Here is a 22,355-nt window from a genome sequence, read left to right as displayed (position 1 = left end):
AAAAAACATATGCAAGGGACGATACTTTTGGAGTATTGAATTTTTATTATTATTATAATGATACCTTTCATATTTTAGCAGCAATGACATAAATTAATAAAATGGAGCCAAATATATGGAGAGTAAAATACATAGTAGAAATCCATTTCAAAAAGGATGGAGAATGAAATAAATAAATAAAGTCTAATCTATTATAATAAGAACCTCCATCTAAGACATGAAAATAGGAAAAGAGTGAAGCCACCATTCAAAGCATGAAAATAGGAAAAGGTGAAGCCAAAGTGAAAGAAATAAAGGAAATAAAGGTAATTAAATAACTTTGTTTTTATTTACTTTGTGTTTGCAGATATTTTTAAGATTTTTATGAATAGGAATAGAATAGCCTTATATGAAATAATTTGATTCTATTTATGAAAGATTTTTAATGTTAATAAATAATAAAATTTTATTATATAATGAATATAAAATAATTAAATAAATATATTTACTGTTTCCTTTTATCTTCAAAATATAATATGAATATTGAGAAGATATTATATATGTGTGACAATAAAAATATGATGAATATACGTATATATATATATATACATAATTAATAATTCTTATAAATAGAAATGGAAATTAGTTTATATAGTTGATAAATAAATCATGCGAAATATAGATTATTTATATTTGTAATTTAAAGATCAAAATATATTTGTAGTTTATTTCCTAATCTCTTGCTATAGCCATGGGAGGTGTATATCTAGAGAATATACTGGTGCCAAACGCCCTACAACAAGTAAATCCAAGCTCTCCTGGAGCTAGGTATAGGAGGAAAGTAAGGGATCGAGGTGTGAACATATTAATTACTAGATGTATTATACGATATATGTATTGTCTAGCTAGCAATAATTAAGTTGTTTATATGGTATAGTACTTCAAACCTCAACGATCGACAACCTTTGAGTAAGGATCATCACAAGTAACACCATGTGATGCTACTTGTGGAAGAAGCAACTCCATGCTATAATGCCCAAAGATTTCAAACACAACACCAAACACATCACATATCCTTACAATGATATACAACCTTTTATATATAGAACTCCTAGTAGCATAATGGAGGGGCAAAGCACTAAACCCAATGTAAGCCTACTCACTACCTAATATAAATTAATTACACAAATAATCCACATTTTTTACTACTAAGGGTAAAGGAAATTAATACATACTACTAATAGAAAGAAATGCAATAGAGACAATAAAGAACAATGTAATATTAGAAAATTGTCATGTCTTTCATCAATGCTAATCAAGTTAACATCCAGATATGACTCCATACCCAATGATAAGCATAACAATGATGCCATATATTTTTTCTGAGAGCGTACATATGAATTAATATCACCTGAAAATCAATGCAAGGGCAAAATAGCATAAATGAGAAGACAATGGATAGCGTTTTTCTCTTGTAAGACAATAATTTAAATAGCCTTGTTAGTACTTGAAAATGTAATATCCCCATTTTTGGCAAACTCTTGCAATAGGATTCAATCAGTTCATTATAGCGACCCTCCTGAGTTGACAGGGGGATTTGGGGGTCTCAGTTATGAATTTACTATTTTTAGTTAGTCAAATTCAGGCAGTTGTCGTATTTGGCAGTGCAAATGGTGGTGTTGGCAGTTGGTTGTCACCTACATTGGATGAAGATATTTATTGCATGGGTTCATATTTATTAATTATTTATTAAAGTTTCATTATTATAATAGCACTTTATTATAACAAGGGAAATCAAGAGCATCCTTAGAAACATTTGCATACTGTTGTGAAGTTTTCACACCATTGCCCCAAAATTTTGGGGACCCCCTTTTTTCTGGATCACCTTAGCAAAAAATTTCGGAGTTGTCCAAAAGTTTTCGATTTGAAAATTTTACACTTTGGACACCTTCAGGCCAGAAGGGACGTAGTTGGATTTCTTTCTCCACCCAGTCTTAACTTGATTTTCGAAGCATGTAAATTTTATCCTTAGGCCAAACAAATTTCAAAGACAACATTTTCAATGGTTAGAACAATATTCGGCAAGATAAATTTGCAAATTTTTGGACTTAGACGGATTTTGGAAATTTGATATAATTGTATAGACTTGAACATTTCCAAAATGAAATTTTTTAGATTTAATTGTTTCGGAAAATCTTGAATTTTTTGGTGAAAAGAGAAAATTTTGATAGTGAAATTGAAATTGGAAAATCAATTTTGAATGCTAGAAAAATCGTTTATTTTGGTTTTAAAAAAAAAATTTAAATTGCATTGCAAAATTGAAAGTGGATTAAATTGCAAAATCTCATTAAATTGGTTGAAATATTGCTTAGGAGGATTTTAAATGTTGAAAGAAGATGGTAAATTGAAATTGAAAATGAATTTTAGCTTGCTAAATTCAATTTTAATGATATTTTAATTGCTAAAACGTTTTTAAATGAAAATTTTGGCATCTCCTAGGCTTTCCTTGTTTTATTTTGCAATTTTTTATCACAACCGGCAATTAAATGGGCTAATTTCACTTTGGGCTATGTAATTTTAGCAAGTCATTTAAATCTGAGCCATTAATAAAGCACCAATTTAATTCTGCTTTCCTCCAAGGCAAGTCGCCCAGCTTGGAGAGATATGGAAAATTTGGTATAAGAGGGGCTCCCCCCTCTCTCATTCCCTCATTCCACCTTCCTCCTCCTCATGTGTTGGGCGATTTTTCTTGGAGAGGCAATTTCCAGCCAAGGTGATTTTCTTGTTGGAGCAGATTTTCCTTGCTTGGCACCATTCTCCTTCTTCCAATTTAGACAAATTTCTGCCCTAAGTGATTTGGGAGCAGATCTGGAATTTTTCTCTTGCTTGGGCGATTTCTTGAAGTCTGATTTTATTGCTAGAGGCTGCAAATTTCTGCCCTAGATTTGGGCGATCTTATGTGGTAAAGGAGATACATGATCCAAGCTCTGATTTTTCGGCAAATTTCAGCGATTTCAAGAGGTCAAAATTCTAATTTCTGCTAGGGCATCATTATTTGCAAGGAGGATTAAAATTTCGGAAATCTGATCTGAACTTGAAGAAGGCCCAATTATTGGTAAAGACAAAATTAAGGTAAAATTCTGTTCATTTTAGAGGTGAAGATTGGTTTAAAGGCGGATTCCACTTCTTGTTCTTGTTGGGTTTCATTTCCCTTATATTCTTCTTGCATTCATCATCCACCACTTCATCATCCCATTGATAAGTTGAAGTTTGGAGAGATAAGTGCAAATATCATGATAGGACACTTGGCGAGGCAGAAATACGCTAGACCGCCCTAGGTTGAAGTTAGGAAATATAAGTGTAGTCCATCCTAAGGTAACGAAGAGGCAGAAATAAGTGGTAGTCCCACCCCTAGGTTGAAGGTTGGAGATTGATAAGTGTAGATATAGGACTTGGCGAGGCAAAAATAAGCTAGATTCCATCGATAGAAAGAAGGTCGGAGATCAATAAGTGTAGTCTATATCATTTAGAACGAAGGGGTAGAAATAAGTGTTTAGGATGGTAGATGTTAGTGCAACCAAGAACCCAAAGGGAACGAATAGCAAAAAAGACAAGGAAGACATGATGCCTAAGACCACCTTCTTTCTTGAAAGTGAGGCAAATAAGTGATACCAATATCGGTACAGTGAACATGATATAGTTAAAGGACAGATTGAAGGAAGGGCAATCCCCCATGGCAAAGAAAATCTACAAAAGCAGAATTGTACACATGGCGGCCTTCCCTCCTACCTTGCCTTGTCTAGAATTGGTAATGGAGTGTGCATCCCGGTTTGATATTGTTACCAAGTCCATCATTTTTTATGAAGGGAAGAGAGTGTTGGCCAACATCAGCGGACAAATGGTCGAAAAAGGATTTAATATTCTCCAATATAAAAGCATGATAGTGGTAATGATGGATCAAGCGGCCAAGTTATTTCAGGATAATCAAGAGGCCTACTTCATTCACCTAAAGCAAAATTGGTTGCACGAAGGCAAGAAGGGAGTTAACAGATCATCAAGGCTCATCGTGTCAAATTTCAAATCAAAATATGGTGATCTCATTATGCTTCTCAGCCGGATCATGGGCTTAGCTTAAGGTATGCAATTCGAGAACTGGATGTATTATTTTATTGATGGAATTGAAAATGGAAAAAGAAGATTTGATTGGGCGCAAGAATTTAGAGTTGCAACTTAGGACCGTGCAAAATCAAAAGCAATTCTATATGGGGTTCTACCCCTTTTATTTGATTTAGAGGCAGTAAAAATTGAAGAGTGAATTTCAAGGAAAAGCAAATTTGGAGGAAGCGATTTGAAAATATTTGAGGCTAGAGATCAAAGGGATAATACAAGTGGACAAGAGGAGAACGCCAATGAGACAAAATTTGGATCAAGATTGGATGAGTTGGGGAAGGTTGCCATCAAGAAGAAACATTTGGGCACCCTTGCCTCCCTCAATGCCTTTGTCGCGTATGCGAAAGAATATGAGAAGGATCATGAGAAAACACTGCAAGCAGCGAGCAACATGATGAATTCAGCTGAGCTCAAGATGAAACATACACTTTGCCCTCCCATGAAAGAAGTCAACGACAAGCTAGCCAAGTTCATTGCTTTGACTAAAAAGATGAAAGAAAGGGGTAGAACTATATTAGAAGATCATTTGATGTAAGCCCAAGTGGCAAATTCTCCTTGTTCTTGGGTAGGATAGGTGTCTAATTTTGATTGGCTACCATTTTGGTGCCTTCTCATTGGTTGCCACTTTTCCTTTTTTTCATTGGTCCATTGATAAGGTGGCATCTTCTCATTGGCCGATAGGGTGGCAACCCTAATTAGGGTTTCTAGGATCCAATCTGGATCGTTGGTTTTGCCTCTTAATCTCTACCATTGGTTGTAATTTTGGCCTCTATATAAAGCCATTTGTTCTCATTTGTAAAGGGTTGGAGAAAATTGTTGCTAAGATAATACCAAAATTGCTTCTCTTTATCATTGTTGTGACTTGCATGGTGATTAAGAACATTTGGTGTTATTGCATGGTTTCTACTTCCAAATAGTTAAAGTTAGATTTCCTTTGAAGTTGTTATAGTAGATTTCATTTTGAGAAAGTTGCTAAGTAAGAGTAAGAGTAGATGGATAGTTGTATGGTGATATTAGTGGATGTTTGATAAGGATCTATAAACTATGCCACTAGCATCCTAGCGGCTTGTTGGGAAGCCTTGCGTGGTAATCTAGTCATTTTCCCTTGAATCATTGCATCTGTGGAGGTAAAGCCACTAGTTAGCTTTTATTAGATTTGATCCACGTCCATTTGCTAATCTTTCCATTCATAAGAATAGGAGTAAATAGCAAGTAGTTGAGTAGTCGGATTTCATTCTAAGACAGTTAGGAATGTAAAAGTCATTAGAGCATTATTGCCCCCATCGTCGCAACCCTCAAAATTATCTGGCGCTACACCCTCCACCATCACCGCCAACATCAACATCATCTGGCGTTCATACAATATCATCACCATCACACCACAAGTCCAAGCCATCCTTGAATGAACAATGTAAGGCCGCCTACGTGATTACTAGCAAATCACATTGATAACTGAGTTAGTATCCACAGGTGTAAGGAACATTGGAGTTATTCTTATGTCTTCATGGTTATTAACTTTTCAAGAGAGGAACTGAGTGTTTGATATCCCATATCAAGTGTTCAATTGCTATATGTTATGTAGTGGTACAAAACCGACATCAACATATACCTTTCACAATCACAAGGCAATAGTTCTGAAATTTCATCAGCATTTAGCAAGACTTTATCACAAGTCTATTCTCCTTGGCTATGATCATGATCCGGAAGATCTGAAATACTTATAACAGCAGTATCATCAATAGAGCAATCTGAAAAATCAGAATCCTTACCACAACATGTTTCCTCTTCTTTACAAAATACCTCAACACTTGGTACATCACCATACTCATTTTCATCACAAGAAGAGTTACTCCTACTGCTGCTAGAGTTTTCTTCACTCTCACACACACTATCACATGATTCATTTTCAGTTATATATCTGCCTTTGTCATGCTGACTACAATCATCTGATTCACTAAAACTTGAATCCTTTTCTTCACAATCAGACGACAAATTATCATTATCTATGGATTCATCACATTCACTATGACTTCAACACACTCACATTCACTATCAGAAGAGCCAACATAGCATTCATTTTCAATCAACTCTGAATTTTCTTCAAGGATTCTTCAATGTGAATAACCCTTTCTAACCTCAATCTTGCTGACCACTTAACTGAATTAGGAATGAAATCATCTAGGAAAATAATAGACCATGAAACCTCCTTAGGTCTTAAAGAAAAATGAAGATTCATGAGTGCTTATTTAAACTTTAGGTACTTTTGAACATCATTTAGACTTTGAAAATCTCCTATTTCGTTCGGTACCTTTGAACATCATTTCGTTATCTCGCTCAATCTCGAACAACCTATGTCAGTCAAGCGAAGCAACGCAGGCCGTAGATCTTTCCTTCTTTACTTTCTGTGTTGGTCTCGTCTTCGGATGACTTTTCAAGTAAGTTTTGATCCTTTTAGTCTTTGACCCGAAATAGATTTGAATGTGGACAAGTATCATTATTCCGACAAGTTTCTCCAAAACTTTTGTCCTTTTAACATTTTGGCCCAAAATAGGCTTTACACCGTTGATTTCTGATCTGATCAACGGCTGAAACAAATTCCTAAAAACTAGCTGATCTTGAAGAGGGACGAATCATCATTTAACAAACTGTCATCCCAAATGACCTCAACCCCTTGGAAAACTATGGATTTACCGGCACCACCTTGGACATGCGTCACACGGTCGCTATGTCACTTTGCTTAAATGACTTGCAGCTTTTCATCACAACATAGTGACAACCGTGGATCTTTAATCTGATCAACAACTGATATTGCACGTTATTATCACTGTGTTTGGTTAGTTGACATTCAGACTGGTCCCACCTTGGACACGTGATGTGTTGTCGTTATGTCACTATAACTAAAAACTTTGCAACTTCTATAATGACATAACGACGACCATTGATCTTGAGGTCAATCTACGGCTGAAGTTGACTTTAAGCGCCACTGCAGTTGCTCGGTCCCACTGGACACACGTCACAATGTCGCTATGTCACTTTGGCTAAAGGACTTGCAGCTTTTCATAACGACAACGAGAGTCGTTGATCAAGGATCCATCTGACGATGGAGGAACAACTCGTTTTCCAAGTTAACAGTTAGTATGAAAAATGAACACGAAACAGTCAAGACATAATTGCATCAAGCAACACGGGATAAAAAGGATAAAACCCTTACCAAAGAAAACGGAAAAGTCGCAACACAGTAAACTAGGGTTTTTCTAGGGAAAGCTCTGCAACATAAAACATAGACACCGTAAGTGCACAATTTTAAAATTGGATTTTCACAATAGGTTCTTAGCATTTTTATAATAGTGAAAATCCAAACCAACATACCTGATTACTACCTGCGTTTATTTATGTTGGTTGTGATCAACCTCTACAAGCCTGCAATCATTTATCAGGCTTCTACATTACCTTTTTAGGGATAGCATAATTGGGCCTACATTTTGACAATTTAAGACTGTGTTTGGAGTTTTAGTCGCCATTTCATTAATATAACAAAGACCTCCATTGCATTATCTAGGTTGGCAGTTGGGAGTGGAAGGTCTACCAACATACTATAGGCTAGTGTCTACAGTATCAAGCATTCCTACCTTGTATATTAGGTTCTTTAATTGTAAATGATTTTCTGATATTGTTGCAGCTAGGAAATATTAAATTAAATACATCAATATTATTCTGGTGGTGTGATATTTTAATTTCAGATTTTTGTGACTGTGCAAATACATCAATATTATTTTGGTGGTGTGATTTTAATTTCAGAATTTTGCAGTGTAACACGGGGACGCGTCCCCCCTCCCCAAAACTGGGCTATTTCAGAGACGGGGACGTCCCCGAGACGGGGGGACGGCGTCTCGGCATTTCAGGCGGCGCCACTTAGAGCGCCACCGCTGCCGAAGACAGCGAGACGTCTCCGAGACGGCTAGATATCTCCGAGTGTGGGGGTGCGGGGGGACGCCAAGGAGTCTCCTTCATTGAGGGGGGACGCCAAGAAGTCTCCTTCATTGTGGGGGGACACCAAGAAGTCTCCATTGATTTGAAATTTTGATTTGGACTCTTGGAGACTTGTAGTTTTTGTTTGCATTATATACTTATTTTGATATCATGATTCATGGCACATGATACTTATTGTAATCATCTTTATGTCATGACTCATATGATCATTGATTACTATTAGATAGTAGAATCTAGATACTCATACTATTGATTTGAAGGCTGTTATATAGAGTTTAGACTAATATTTATTATTTGTTGATGTTCAATGTTTAATGTTCATTGTTTGTTTGTCATTTGATCATGAATCATGATATTCCAGTTGATATGGTATATGCTATACCATATGTATAGTATATACACCCCTACTCCTTCCGCCACCCCCCCATCCCCCGCCGCCGTCCCCCCGCCGTCCCCCTGCCGTCCCCAAATCAAGGCCCCTCTGTCCCCCCGTCTCAAAAACTTGTCCCCCCGTCTCCCAGGGCGGTGTAACTATGGAATTTTGTGATTGTGCTTCTTATACATTTTTTTTAATAAAAGATCGAAGGTATTAAAACTCAAACAAAAGAATATATATATATAGATAGATATTGCAATTTATTCGCACAAACAATAAGTTTTTCTCCAAGCTCATATCAATAGTGACAAAGTTTCCTTGCCTAGTGTTTGACATAACCACGACAAGTGAAATGGGATAAAAAGGATAAAACCCTAAATAGAGAAAATAGAAAAGTCAAAACACACTAAAATAGGGTTTTTCTAGGGAAAACTCTGCAACATAAAACATAGAAACCGGCACAATTTTAAAACTGGATTCTCACAATAGGTTCTTAGCATTTTTATTACAGTGAAAATACAAGCCAACAGACCTGATTACTACTTGCGTTTATTTATGTTGGCTGCGATTAATCTCTACAGGCCTGCGATCAGTTTTCAAGCTTCTACATTACCTTTCTAAGGATAGCATAATTGGGCTTGTGTTTTGACAATTTAAGGCTGCCCTTGGAGTTTCAACCGCCATTGTATTTATATAACAAAGACCTACGTTGCATTATCTAGGTTGGCGGTTGGGAGTGGTAGGTCTACCAACATACTACAGGCTAGTATCTACAGTATCAAGAATTCCTACCTTGTATATCAAGTTCTCTAATTGTAAATGATTTTCTGATGTTGTTGCAACTAGAAAATATTAAATTAAATACATCAGTATTATTCTAGTGGTGTGATATTTTAATTTCAGAATTTTGTGATTGTGCTTCTTATACATTTTTACCAATGAAAGATCAAAGGTATTAAAACTCAAACAAGAGAATATATATATATATATATATATATATATATATATATATATATATATATATATATATATATATATATTGCAATTTATCCGCACAAACAGTAAAGTTTTCCCCTGGCTCGTATCAGTAGTGACAAAGTTTTCTTGCCTAGTGTTTGACATAACCGCGACAAGCAACACGGCATAAAAAGGATAAAACCCTAACCAGAGAAAACAGAAAAGTCACAACACAATAAACAAGGGTTTTTCTAGGAAAAACTTTGCAACATAAAACATAGAAACCGTAAGTGCACAATTTTAAAACCGGATTTTCACAATAGGTCCTTAGCATTTTTATTACGGTGAAAATACAAGCCAACAAACCTGATTACTACCTGTGTTTATTTATGTTGGTTGTGATCAATCTCTATAGGCCTGCGATCAATTATCAGGCTTCTACATTACCTTTCTAGGGATAGCATAATTGGGCCTGTGTTTTGACAATTTAAGGTTGCGCTTGAAGTTTCAGCCGCCATTGCATTAATATAACAAAGACCTGCGTTGCATTATCTAGGTTGGCGGTTGGGAGTGGAAGGTCTGCCAACATACTACAGGCTAGTGTCTACAGTATCAAGCATTCCTACCTTGCATATCAGGTTCTCTAATTGTAAATGATTTTCTAATGTTGTTGCAACTAGGAAATATTAAATCAAATACATGAGTACGGTTGTGTGATATTTTAATTTCAGAATTTTGTGATTGTGCTTCTTATACATTTTTACCAGTAAAAGATCAAAGGTATTAAAACTCAAACAAAAGAATATATAAATATGTATATTGCAATTTATCCGCACAAACAGTAAAGTTTTCTCCAAGCTCGTATCAGTAGTGACAAAGTTTGCTTGCCTAGTGTTTGACATAACTGCGACAAGCAACACGGGATAAAAAGGATAAAACCCTAACCAAAGAAAACGGAAAAGTCACAATACAATAAACAAGGGTTTTTCTAGGGAAAACTCTGCAACATAAAACATAGAAACCATAAGTGTACAATTTTAAAACTGGAATTTCACAATAGGTTCTTAGCATTTTTAAAATGGTCAAAATACAAGCCAGCAAACCTGATTACTACCTGCATTTATTTATGTTGGCTATGATCAATCTCTACAGGCCTGCGATCAATTATCAGGCTTCTACATTACCTTTCTGGGGATAGCATAATTGGGCCTACATATTGAGAATTTAAGTCTGTGTTTGGAGTTTCAGCCGCCAATGCATTGATATAACAAAGAACTGCGTTACATTATCTAGGTTGGAGGTTGGGAGTAGAAAGTTTGCCAACATACTACAGGCTAGTGTCTACAGTATCAAGCATTCCTACCTTGTATATCAGGTTCTCTAGTTGTAAATGATTTTCTGATGTTGTTACAGCTAGGAAATATTAAATTAAATACATCAGTATTATTTTGGTGGTGTAATATTTTAATTTCAGAATTTTGTGATTGTGCTTCTTATACATTTTATCAGTAAAAGATCAAAGGTATTAAAACTCAAACAAAAGAATATATATATATATATATATATCCGTACAAACAGTAAAGCTTTCTCTAGGCTCATATCAATAGTGACAAAGCTTGCTTGCCTAATGTTTGACGGAATGTCAAATAATTGATCAGTAATGTAAAGTTAAAAGTTGTCTAGCTAAAGCCAGTTCTTATAGTGGTATCAGAGTGGTTTCCTACCACTATGTGGGGTAGGAAAAATATTTATTATTTTGGATTTGCTATTTTAATTGGAATGAACAGCACTCTTGCATTTTCTAGCTATAGATAGAAATCGGAGGCCTGATAGTTCTGGGAGCTAGCGAAGTAGTGAGGAAGATAGCAGGAAAATAAATGCTTTGAGGGAGAGTATACTTAGGCTTCATCAAAAGAGACTAAAGCCAAGGCTATTGGATCCGGCAATCATGGATAGGGCAGCAAGATACATGGTTTATGCTTTTAGCCCAACATAGAGGATGCAGGGAAGGAGGCTTGAGTTTTCCCTGACAAGTTGTTCATGATGCAGATGTATCTGTGTTTAGTACAACATCCACTAGTCCTATTTGCAGTGTTGATGGACTTATTTCATAGGGACATGTGGATGTGTCAGTGGTAGCAAAGGATAGTAGTACCGAGCTTCAACAGATTGAGGATTCTAGAGTTGTTTTGGATAGTGTAGAGGCTACTAAGGCAGTTGTTACCATTCAAATTTCAAACTCTCTTGAGGTGGGGATTTTTCTTGTAGATTATGCAAAGAATGTGAGCATTGATGTCAATGATAGTGGTTACAACGTTGATTTAGTGCAGGAGGCAATGGTTTTCTTAGGTGGGACCAATGCATGTATTGTGTCACCCGATTGTGATATTGGTGATTTGGGTGTTACAACAGAGTCAATGGTTGTTAGAATATTATCTAGCCTTATTGATTCATAGCCTGACATAGAGTCATGTGTGCAGAGTCAGGTGTCAACAATTGAGGCTCTATTAAGTGATGTGGATACAGATAGTACGGACACCTCTAATTATTTGTTTGAGAATGTTAGGAGTTACAGCAGGTCTGGTGTTCCTTGTCAGTTGTCTGGTGATGTCCTCGAAGTAGTTTGGGATTGGTCCTAGGATCAAGGTTTACATGGAATTGTTGTTGAGGGGGAAGCAAAGTCATGTGAGTACGACACTGCGAGAGCTCCTACTTCTTCAAAGGAGGTGTTGGTAGAAGCACCGAGCAGATGCACCTCAATTTTTTATGTGCGCCAGGATTGAAGCGCATATGATATTAGCGATCTTGTGGTGGGCAGCTCTGATTCAGTTTTCTATCTCAGTGCACTTAGCAAAACAAAGAGCTTTTATAGGAGTCGGGGTTACAAAGGCATCATGTGGCCGGTCAGCTAAAGGTGAGTGATGGTGATATCTCTTCAGCTCTTGAGCATTACAATGCTATTCGTCAAATGTTAGCTGCATATGGTTAGGCTGCTCCTATGTCACATGAGCACAATGATAGTGGTCTTTCCCTAGCAGAGGTTCAAGTGCTTCAAGAGGCTGTCAGGATCTTGAAGCATCATTATTTACAGTTAGTTGTAGATAGGGATTACCATCTTGAGTAGGGTAGCACATGTTATGAGACATTGTTAGGGAAAGAGGAGGAGGTGGTTGAGCTCACCCACGAGCTTAAGGTGACTATGGACTCTCTTCATTGTACTCAGTTAGCTTCCCAAGAGTCACAGTCACATTAAGTTGAGGTTACCCTAGAGTTGGAGCAAGTGCAATTGACACCAACCCCAAATCCAGTTCAATTCCATATTGTGGTGGTTGGTGATGAGTTTGCTACCATGGTTGGGGATGAGGTACATAATGATGTGCTAGTCACATACATCCAAGATATGGGTGCAGTAAGTACAGAGGAGGTGAGAGCATCAATGGAGACGAGCTCTCATGGTGATTTGCTTCCTTTTGCTAGAAGAAAATCTATCTCTTCATCCCATACAGATGGGAGCATTGGACAGTTGGCAGTGCCACGTTTTCAGAGGGATCAATTGTAGGTCGTAGGGGAGTAGATTGACCCTTCCACATATAATTTCTACTGCACTGAGTTGTTCATGGAATATTTACTTGAGAGTTCGGATTTGCGGGAGGATTCATATAGAGTATCTAAGGGTACTCTGATTCAAGGCTCTCGTGCTATACAACGATTGGTGGGGAAGATTGTAGAGACCTTGGCTACAATGCTTCCCAATAGGGATTTTGTGGTTGGGTTTGCTGAGAGGGTTGCCCAGGATCCTATTCAGCCAGTAGTTTGAAATCAAAGAATGGAGCCATCTACGGATTTCCTATTTGATACTGATGAGCCCTTGACAAGGATTGGGAATTTTTATTGGCATTTGATGCAGGAGCATCCCGTAGTTGTATATCCTGCATGATTAAGGGATTTTGGTGGGGTTGAGTGGACCTATTTAGGTCTTGGGTAATTAATTTTGATGTATTTAATTAGTATTGTAAGCCTTTAAAGGCATTTGGTATTTAATTCCTGTTGGAGGCCGACTTATGGCTCTTCAAGTAGTTAATGTAAGGGATATTTAATTTGTAGCATATTGGGCCAACTTGTGGCTTAGATTGGTATAAGTAGGGGTTGTGGTGGAGTCTTTAGTTGTTATTCATCCATCTTGGAGAAAAGGAGGTGGTAGAGGAGCGAATTTTGAAGAGAGCTAGTAGCTGAGGCTTGGAAAACAAGGAGATTGTTTGGTGGACTTGCGAGCACAATTTGAGATCTTCCTTGGAGGTTTCTATCAAAGTGTGGATCTAGACTAGCTAGTGTTTGGATTGGATTTTGAGGGATCTTGCAAAGCTATTACTTGCTTTGTATTTGGCCGTAACCAGGAAGGTCTTACAGTCCAGCACATTGCATGTAATTAGTTATATCTAAGAATAAAATATTGTGATTTGGCTTCAAATCTTGTGTTGTTATTTATTTTCCATTGTGTGGATATTAGCTGGGGGCTAGCACATCTCCTTTAGGGATTCTCCTACCTTGCACTGCATCAGCATTACACTGTGCTCAGTGCTCCTCACTTCCCTTTGGACTCACAAGTAGAGAATTTGGTTTCACGTCGATGTGGGTTGGCTCTAGTTTCATACCATCCATTATGGGATTGGTTGCACCATCTTCTGCAAATGGGATCAACAGTTGCAAGTTAGACCACTTATATCGACACACCAGGATAGTTTATCAAAGGTGGGAGTTGGTGATAGTGATTCAAGTACCTATGGTTGTTATCATCTCCATAGTGCAGTTGGGTGTGAATGTCACTTTGGTGGAGACTCGAGTGTTGACATGGTTGGTATTTCAATTTGGTTGCGTTTCGATGAGTTGTTGTTGTCATTAGCACCTACAGTCAGTTTCCAGATGATTGTCATTGATATCCATTATTTGGGTTTTGGAGCTACAGGAGCCAGTTGTGTGTGTCACTGATATTGCACGATTTCACCCTTGGGATCCAGGTGGACTGTGGTGTGCATTTTTTGCTCTGGGATTGCTAGGCGACAAGCAATCTTAGGGAGGGAGGACTATAATGTCCCCATTTTTTGTGAGCTCCTGCAGTAGGATTGAGTCAGTTCATTATAGCGACCCTTATGAGCTGACAGGGTGACTTGGGGCTCTCAATTATGAATTTACTATTTTTAGTAGGTCAAATTCAGGCAGTTGCCATATTTGGCAGTGTAGGTAGTAGCGCTAGTAGTTGGTCATTGTTGATGTGTGTTTTATGACCCACCAAATAGTAGAACAAAATACCAAAATATCTTATCCTCTCTTGAATGAAGTCTTGTGTATGCTAAGATTGCTAGAAGATCATACGATGACTTCAAGGTTCCTTTAATGTCAGGTCTTGACTGTGATAAGATCGGCGGTTGATGTGATTTGCTAATGATCACAAGGGGCCTTACATGTTTATTCAGATTCATTTCAAGCCATATTGGATGTGGGAGCTATCTTAAGGTTTTGCAATGCAGTACTTTTTTGGAGTTTTCACAAAATATGTAGAAATTAAATAGGATAGGGATCAGGAATTCTATTCTAATCCTAAGGGTAGCAACGACAAAAAATAGTACTCTAGGGGACAAATTCCTCAAATTAACGAGCTTTGCTTCGCCAAGTTATACTACAACTACGCATGAACTAGTGCAATTTTCAAGGGTTATGCCAAAGATTTTCATACCACCGCATACGCCATCATAAAGAACAATGTATATGAATGATCGAAGTTAAGCATATGCATGGAAAAGGTTTAGGCTAACTTTGCACAACGAATTAGAATCACTAAAATGTCAAAAGTATGAACCAAAGGAATTCATCAATACTCCATCATATTCTTCATTGTAATCACCACACATTAACTAGGCTAAACTTAATCTAACTGAAGGAATTTAAGAGAACAAGCAAGCACTAAGACACATCAAGTATTCACCAAGCTCCAATGAAAACTTTATTATCTCAATAGCTTATAGCAACAATCTCATAGATATTCCCCCTTTATAAATCAGAGGTGAGGCCTTTATATAGGTTCTCAATTGCAACAGGTGGCCCGGATGATCACAATAACCGATGGCCAAGATCGTGCCACATCAGCCCTAATTAGGGTTAGGGAAAAGAAAAGGAATCTACATTAATGCAATAAGAAATCCACTACCATAGTGGGTAATGAATTCCCACTATGCATGCTTGCACAGAAAGAGAGTGGGGTGCAATAAATATCCACTATGCATGTCCATTACTCAATAAATGCTCAGTGTTCCTTAAATACATTATTCTTGATTCCATTCTCTGAATGCATAGAAGTTTGACTTGGAGACCTTAGTTCTTCAAAGATAATTGGATGTCATGAAATGATGATGGAGGCCATGTAAGCTCGAGTCTTTTCTAACTGCATAATTTTAACTAAGATCCAACTTTGACAGACTTTTCTGAAAATCTCTCCTTGAACATTCTCATCTTCCACGTACTTGCTTGGAAATTTATCTCCTTAAAATGGATTGGAATCCATTGCTGATGATTATGTTACTCTAGAATTTCTTCATATTGAACTTCCTTTGCCATGTTCTTGGATTCTTGGATTTGAACTTTGATATTTGAACCTTGAATATCTAGGACCGGATCACTTAGCACTTTGATCTTGGAACTAGAATTTTGAATTTGAGCGTCTTTCTTGAATTTCTAGAACTAAAGCCTTTCTCGTCCTTTCTCTTCAAATGCTTTAAATTCACCGTTACGTCTTTTCTTACATTTTTGAAGAATTCCCCCTTTTTGTTTATCATCATCAATCATTTTTCCAATCTTGGGTGCACACTTGAAGAGGGTGAATTTTGAGATCTAGAGGAGAAATTTCCAACACTTAATCCTTTTTCATTTTTCATGAACGAGAAATTTCAAACACTTAGCCATTTCTCTTCCACGAAGGCAAAATTTTTTGAAACTTGGCCATTTTTTCCTTCCATGGAGGAGAAAGATTCCAACACTTGGCCATTTTTTCTACCATGAAGGATAAACTTCCAACACTTGTCATTTTTCTTCCATGAAGGAGAAAGTTTCGAACACATAGAACTTTTTCTTCCATGAAGGAGGAATTTCCAATACTCGGTCATTTTTTCTTCCATGAAGGACAAATTTTCAACACTTAGCATTTTTTCTTCCATGAAGGAGGAATTTCCAACACTTAGCCATTTTTTCTTACATAAAGGATAAACTTCCAACACTTGTCATTTTTCTTCCATGAAGAAGAAAGTTTCCAACACTTAAAAATTTTTCTTCCATGAAGGAGGAATTTCCAACACTAGGCCATTTTTTCTTCCATGAAGAAGGAATTTCCAACACTTACACATTTTTTCCAAGATTACTAATTTTCTTGCAAGCAGAAATTTTGAGTGGTTATGGATTTTGTCCATGATGGAAGAATTCCGCAACAACCATTTTTCTCCAAGGCGGGATTTTATGAGAGATCTTGGATTTTGTCCATGACGGAAGAATTCCACAACAACCATTTTTCTCCAAGGCGGGATTTTTTGAGTGATCATGGATTTTTTCTATGATGGAAGAATTCTGCAACAACCATTTTTCTCCATGGCAGGATTTTTTGAGTGGTCATGGATTTTGTCCATGGTGGAAGAATTCCACAATAACCATTTTTCTCCATGGCAGGTGATCATGGATTTTGTCCATGATGGAAGAATTCCGCAACAACCATTTTTCTTGATGTTTTCATGCCTTTCCACTTTTGGATATTTCAAGGGTGATTCCAGACTTAACCATTTTTTTGATTGACTTTCGTGCTTGCTCATTCTTTTGGATATAGAAACAGTTACCCTTTTGGCTATTATCAACCAAAACTCAGTGGTTGCCGAAATAGACCTGCCAAAATTATACTTTTTAAAAATAGTAAGTTGTTCCAAAGTCAAAACAAGGTCAATCTGGGAGGCAATGAGACTTACTAAAAATAGACAAGCTAAAAATAGTATGTCAAGACATTCAATTCTCAGACAAGCAAACAATTTCCATTCTCAGAGCCACATGGACAACACTTTCCAGATTTGGCCAATTTTGCCAATTCTCATTTGAAAGAGGGGACCTTAAAAGATTGAGCCCAATACTACCAAGGACTAAAGCCAAAAGGACAAGACCAAGAGACAAAAAGGGGGGCCCAATTTGCAATGGGGGGATGGTGTGAAAACCCCACAACAATCGTCACCTGCATCGGATGGGGTTATTTATTGCACAAGTTCATATTTATATATTATTTATTAAATTTTCATTATTATAATAGCAATTTATTATAATAATGTTATAAAATGATGTTGTGTTGGTGAAAAATCTTAAGTGAAGTTGCATTTAGAAAACTTTGTGCCTATGGGAGTTATAGATATGAGCCCTTTTGATGAGAAAGGCATTTGATTATCTTATATGCCTTGTTGTCTTGGTGAAATTTCTGAGGTTACTGATTTTTATGGCCCTTGCTGAAGTATAAGGGTTTGGAATTCTGAGAATTGCATTTGCAATCATTTTGCAATTTAGCTGCTGAGGTATAGCTAAGATTGCCTAACTTCTCTGTTGTTCATCACTGTGGCTGAGAGGTGATAAATGCTGAAGGTTCGATATTGGAAGTCTGGAATTAAATTTGACGTGGGGCTCCTATTATTAACTGATGATCTTTTTGTCTGCAACTACACCTGCTAGAGTTGATTGAATTCTGCATTTGGGTGAGCAGCAATTGGTGTGCAATTGAGGCATTTGTGAAAGCCACATCTGGGTATTCAACCTCTGCTGCAATTTGGTGGCAATCTGCATTGGTTGAATTACTAAGCATGGTGAGTCTGCTGTAATCACTGGAAGGCGGAGATTTTTGACCTGATTACTACCTGCATATATTTCTGTTGGTTGCAATCAATCTCTACAGGCCTGCAATCAGTTATCAGGCTTCTACGTTACTTTTCTAGGGCTAGCAATCAATTTGCTAGGGCCTGCAATTTATCCTTGCACTTGTGGCTAGCATAATTGGGCCTGCGTTTTGACAATTTGAGGCTGTGTTTGAAGTTTCAGACACCATTGCATTAATAACAAAGACATGTGCGGCATTATCGAGGCTGGCGGTTGGGAGTGGAAGGTCTGCCAAGTGCCAACATACTACAGGCTGGTGCCTACAGTGTCAAGCATTCCTACCTTGTATATCAGGTTCTCTATTTGTATATGATTTTCTGATATTGCTGCAGCTAGGATATATTAAATTAAATACATCAATATTATTCCGGTGTTGTGATATTTTCATTTCAGAATTATGTGATTGTACTTCTTATGCATTTTTTTCGGTATATGATCAAAGGTATTAAAACTCATACAAAAGAATATATATATATAATCCACACAAACAGTAAAGTTTTCTTCAGGTTCATATCAGTAATGACGAGGTTTGCTTGATGGAATGTCAAATAATTGATTAGTAAAGGAAAATTAAGCATTGTCAAGCTAGAGTCGGTTGAGGGTTCTTACAGAAAGTTTCCAAGTGAGTACTCAGCTTGAAATTTTCCCGTGAGTTTGCAAATAAGTGACTCATCCAGCTTGCTTGGCACACAGACACTCACTAGTGCATGATTTGGTCACTGAGTTTTGGTACTATGTCCTGGGGTATCAAGGATGCAAAAGACAATCTATATTGCCTGATTATGATGAAAGACAAAATTCTTGTACTAGATATCAGTGATCTCCTAATGCCCTGCACTATTTAAAACAGATGTTGCATGATGGAAATGAGGAACCAAAAATTTAAAATTCAGCATAGAGTCTATATCAGACATTTTATTCCGAGTGGTTAAGAAGAAGGTGAGAGTATCAAGAACCTGGAGAAACATGAGACAAAATGGCACAAGAATAAACCTGAAAGGTGTGCATAAGTTAAGACACTTTACTCTCTTGCTCAACAAGATGATCCCATGCCTACATTGTCCAAAAAGGAAAAAATCTCCAAAGTATAATTAGAGGCGAGTTGGTTGGGAAAACTTTGAAGAAGAGGAGAAGAAGAGGAACACATACCAATTTGAATTTTGAAAACCTGAAAACGTAAGGACGAGGAATAGATTTTTCTACCCAATATTGCAAAAAGAAATCAGCACAAGGAAGGGATGGGATGCAGCATTGATACATACAGGTACAATGCAAGATGTGAATGGAAGAAGAACCTGATGGTCTTACCCACAAAACAACAGATTTGAGCAATCCTTCTACTCTTTTGGTTTATGACTGAAATAATACTAGCTGTGAGCTTTGGGCTGTTTGTCCAATTATACGAAGACAATCTTTTGAAAAAAAATTCATAATACTCTCATCTAGCCTCAATATGAAACATGATGAAGGCTCAGCTTCATGTATCTAATTAGGAATTCATAGGCAAGAGTGCCTTTTTATGTCTTTGTAACATTCCTTGGTGTGTGGGTTATTCGACCCCCATTACAAAACCAAGAGATGCACTTATATTCCCGGATACTTTGGAAAATACTGTGTAAGTTTTTTTATTCAATAATTCTGATCACACTATCCACTCCTCCTCAAAATAACTGCATAATTTATTTTCACATCAATATTTCATATCACATTTAGTGATCCAGCAATGAAGAAGAAAAACAATCAGATTGTGAGTGATGGATCATTCGGTGTAATCTAAAACTTTGATGCAGAAGAAGCACCACAAACTCATTTCCATGGAGTGTAAAAAATCAAGTCTCAAAATTTTGAACATATGAGTTGTTCGCGTTTCAAAAATTGTCTAAAAAACTAGCGAATTCAAAAAAACTAGAAGTCCATTAAAACACCAAGTTTCGTTCCCTGGTTCAATTCTTTTGGAATCCATTTAAAAGACAGACGAATCTTGGGGGGGCTGAAAACTGGCTTCAAGCTACCTAATACCGAGCAATTAAAATCAAAATCGAACTCACGACTTCGCAAGACTAAAATCTGCTTTGCAATGCACAGCACCCGCGACACGTTGACATTAAAAATTCGTGATAAATTGCGACTCAAATATTCATTACAATGATAATAAAAAGAAATAAACCTATGAAAAGCCGGCAAAGTTGTATACATTAAACAGTACCTGTCGTCATAGCCGTGGAACAACGAATTATAGAGACTGAAGGACGACCAAATGACCGTGAAACACCACCAATCTGATCGATTCCCGTGATCATTCGCCATCTAATGCTCCCGCTGCTGCTGAAAACAGCACTGCTATTAGATACTACTGCTCGAGAGGCCGACCTGTCTGTTAGTTTTGCGAATCCGCTAAAAGAAACAGATGCCAAGGCGGCTGCCATGTTTGGGGAAGATTCCAATTGAAGAAAATTAACTGCCCGTTCAATTGCTCTTCAACTGGCGGACTCGTCAAATTTTGTTCAAATTCTTTTAGCGATAAAAGCATAGAGAGGAAAAGAAAGGGGTGTGACGAGTACAATTGCTTGGAGGGACTGGAATTCTTGCCAACTAGGCTTATCCGATATACTGAACCTGTGATAAAGTTCCACGTGTTCGCTAATATCAATCTCGGTGTGAAAGCGAGGGTTTAAGCTCGGAGGATTCCTACGGCATTTTTGTGCCTGTGCGTGTCATCGGATGCATCACGACTCGCATCTATTTTATCTACTTATCGAGAGTGCCTAGCAGCTTTTTAACGTTTGCAATGACATAGATGTTTTTAGGGATAAGTGATTTATTTATTTTAACTTGATATAAATTATTCTCTATTTATTTTAGAGATATTTGTGTAGCAAAATATCTGCAAATTAAACAACACAAAAAGGAGATTCAAGAGAGGCAAGACAATTGTATAGCGGTTTATCATTAAGGTTGCATCTACTTGTAAGAAGGGTAATATATTTATTAATCAATTGGTCAAGTTATAATTCTTAGAGCCTTGTACACAACATCAATATCTCATTTTATAAGCAATTATATCAGCAATACACAGTATGTGAAAGGCGAGAGGATTTAGAGGGAAAACATAAGTGATCATTGGGTTTCACATACAACGATATTCCACTTGAAACCCAACCACTAAGGTTACAAACCATTAATCTTGCATAACATCAAACCAATCTTGGAGAAAAATAAATATACTTGACTTTAATTTTGCAAAGACTCTTTCATGAACACTTCAAACTAGTCTTTTCCAGACTAAATTACACTCGACAAAACATACTATAACAACTTCACAAATAGTGTGAGTTTCCTCTAATTGCACTGCTCTGGGGATTACACGGGACAAGGCCTTATAATTCTCATAGCAATAAAATGGAATAGGCCTCTCTTTTTTCATATATACAACCTTTAGAGTCAAAGTTAGAATTAAGACCATCGTGATTTAGCCTCTTGTCCTCTATGAATGGTTGCCTTCCTCTAGTAGTAATAGGGGATGCCTCCAATGCCATTTGGAATGAGGTCGCTATTTCAAATACAACAAAACCATAGCAGAATCCTCCTTAGTTACTCTTGCTTGAACTTTTGAATGCTTGATTGCTTTAGAAGGCATAGAGTCTTCCTAAGTCAAGATGCAAAAGTATTATAAGGTAAAAAAATTATATAAATAAAGCATTCATTTACTTTGAAATCAACTGAAGTATTGTTGTCAATTCTATTGGTAGGAAATGGACTAGAAAAATTAGTAGTACATGCCTTTGGTAAGGATAAATTTCTTGGTAGGTACTCACCACTACATTTTCACTATAATTCTCATTGTTTTGTAAACTGTGACCACATGTGTTATGTTTTCCAACATCACTTAAATGATTGATGCATACAATTTCTTCACAACATCATAGATTATAGTGGACACTTC

The 22,355-nt window shown here is 37.0% G+C and overlaps 1 protein-coding gene across 2 annotated transcripts in view; it reads right to left on the bottom strand.

Moving 5' to 3' along the window:
* Positions 1–20,942, bottom strand: part of PSB29 (photosystem II reaction center PSB29 protein) — a 117,456-nt gene extending 96,514 nt beyond the window's left edge. For both annotated transcript variants that reach the window (XM_089789455.1, XM_089789456.1), the window contains exon 1: positions 20,619–20,942. In XM_089789455.1, coding sequence (XP_089645581.1) covers positions 20,619–20,838 — 220 coding nt within the window. In that variant the 5' untranslated portion in view covers positions 20,839–20,942. The remainder of the gene's footprint in view (positions 1–20,618) is intronic.
* Between the last annotated feature and the right edge of the window lie 1,413 nt (positions 20,943–22,355).

This window comes from Cupressus sempervirens, chromosome 6 (assembly GCF_028749045.1).
Source record: "Cupressus sempervirens isolate cs-2001-9-10 chromosome 6, ASM2874904v1, whole genome shotgun sequence".
NCBI lineage: Eukaryota > Viridiplantae > Streptophyta > Pinopsida > Cupressales > Cupressaceae > Cupressus > Cupressus sempervirens.
The sequence above is the reverse complement of the archived record's forward strand: the minus strand, read 5'-3'. Positions and strand labels throughout refer to the sequence as shown.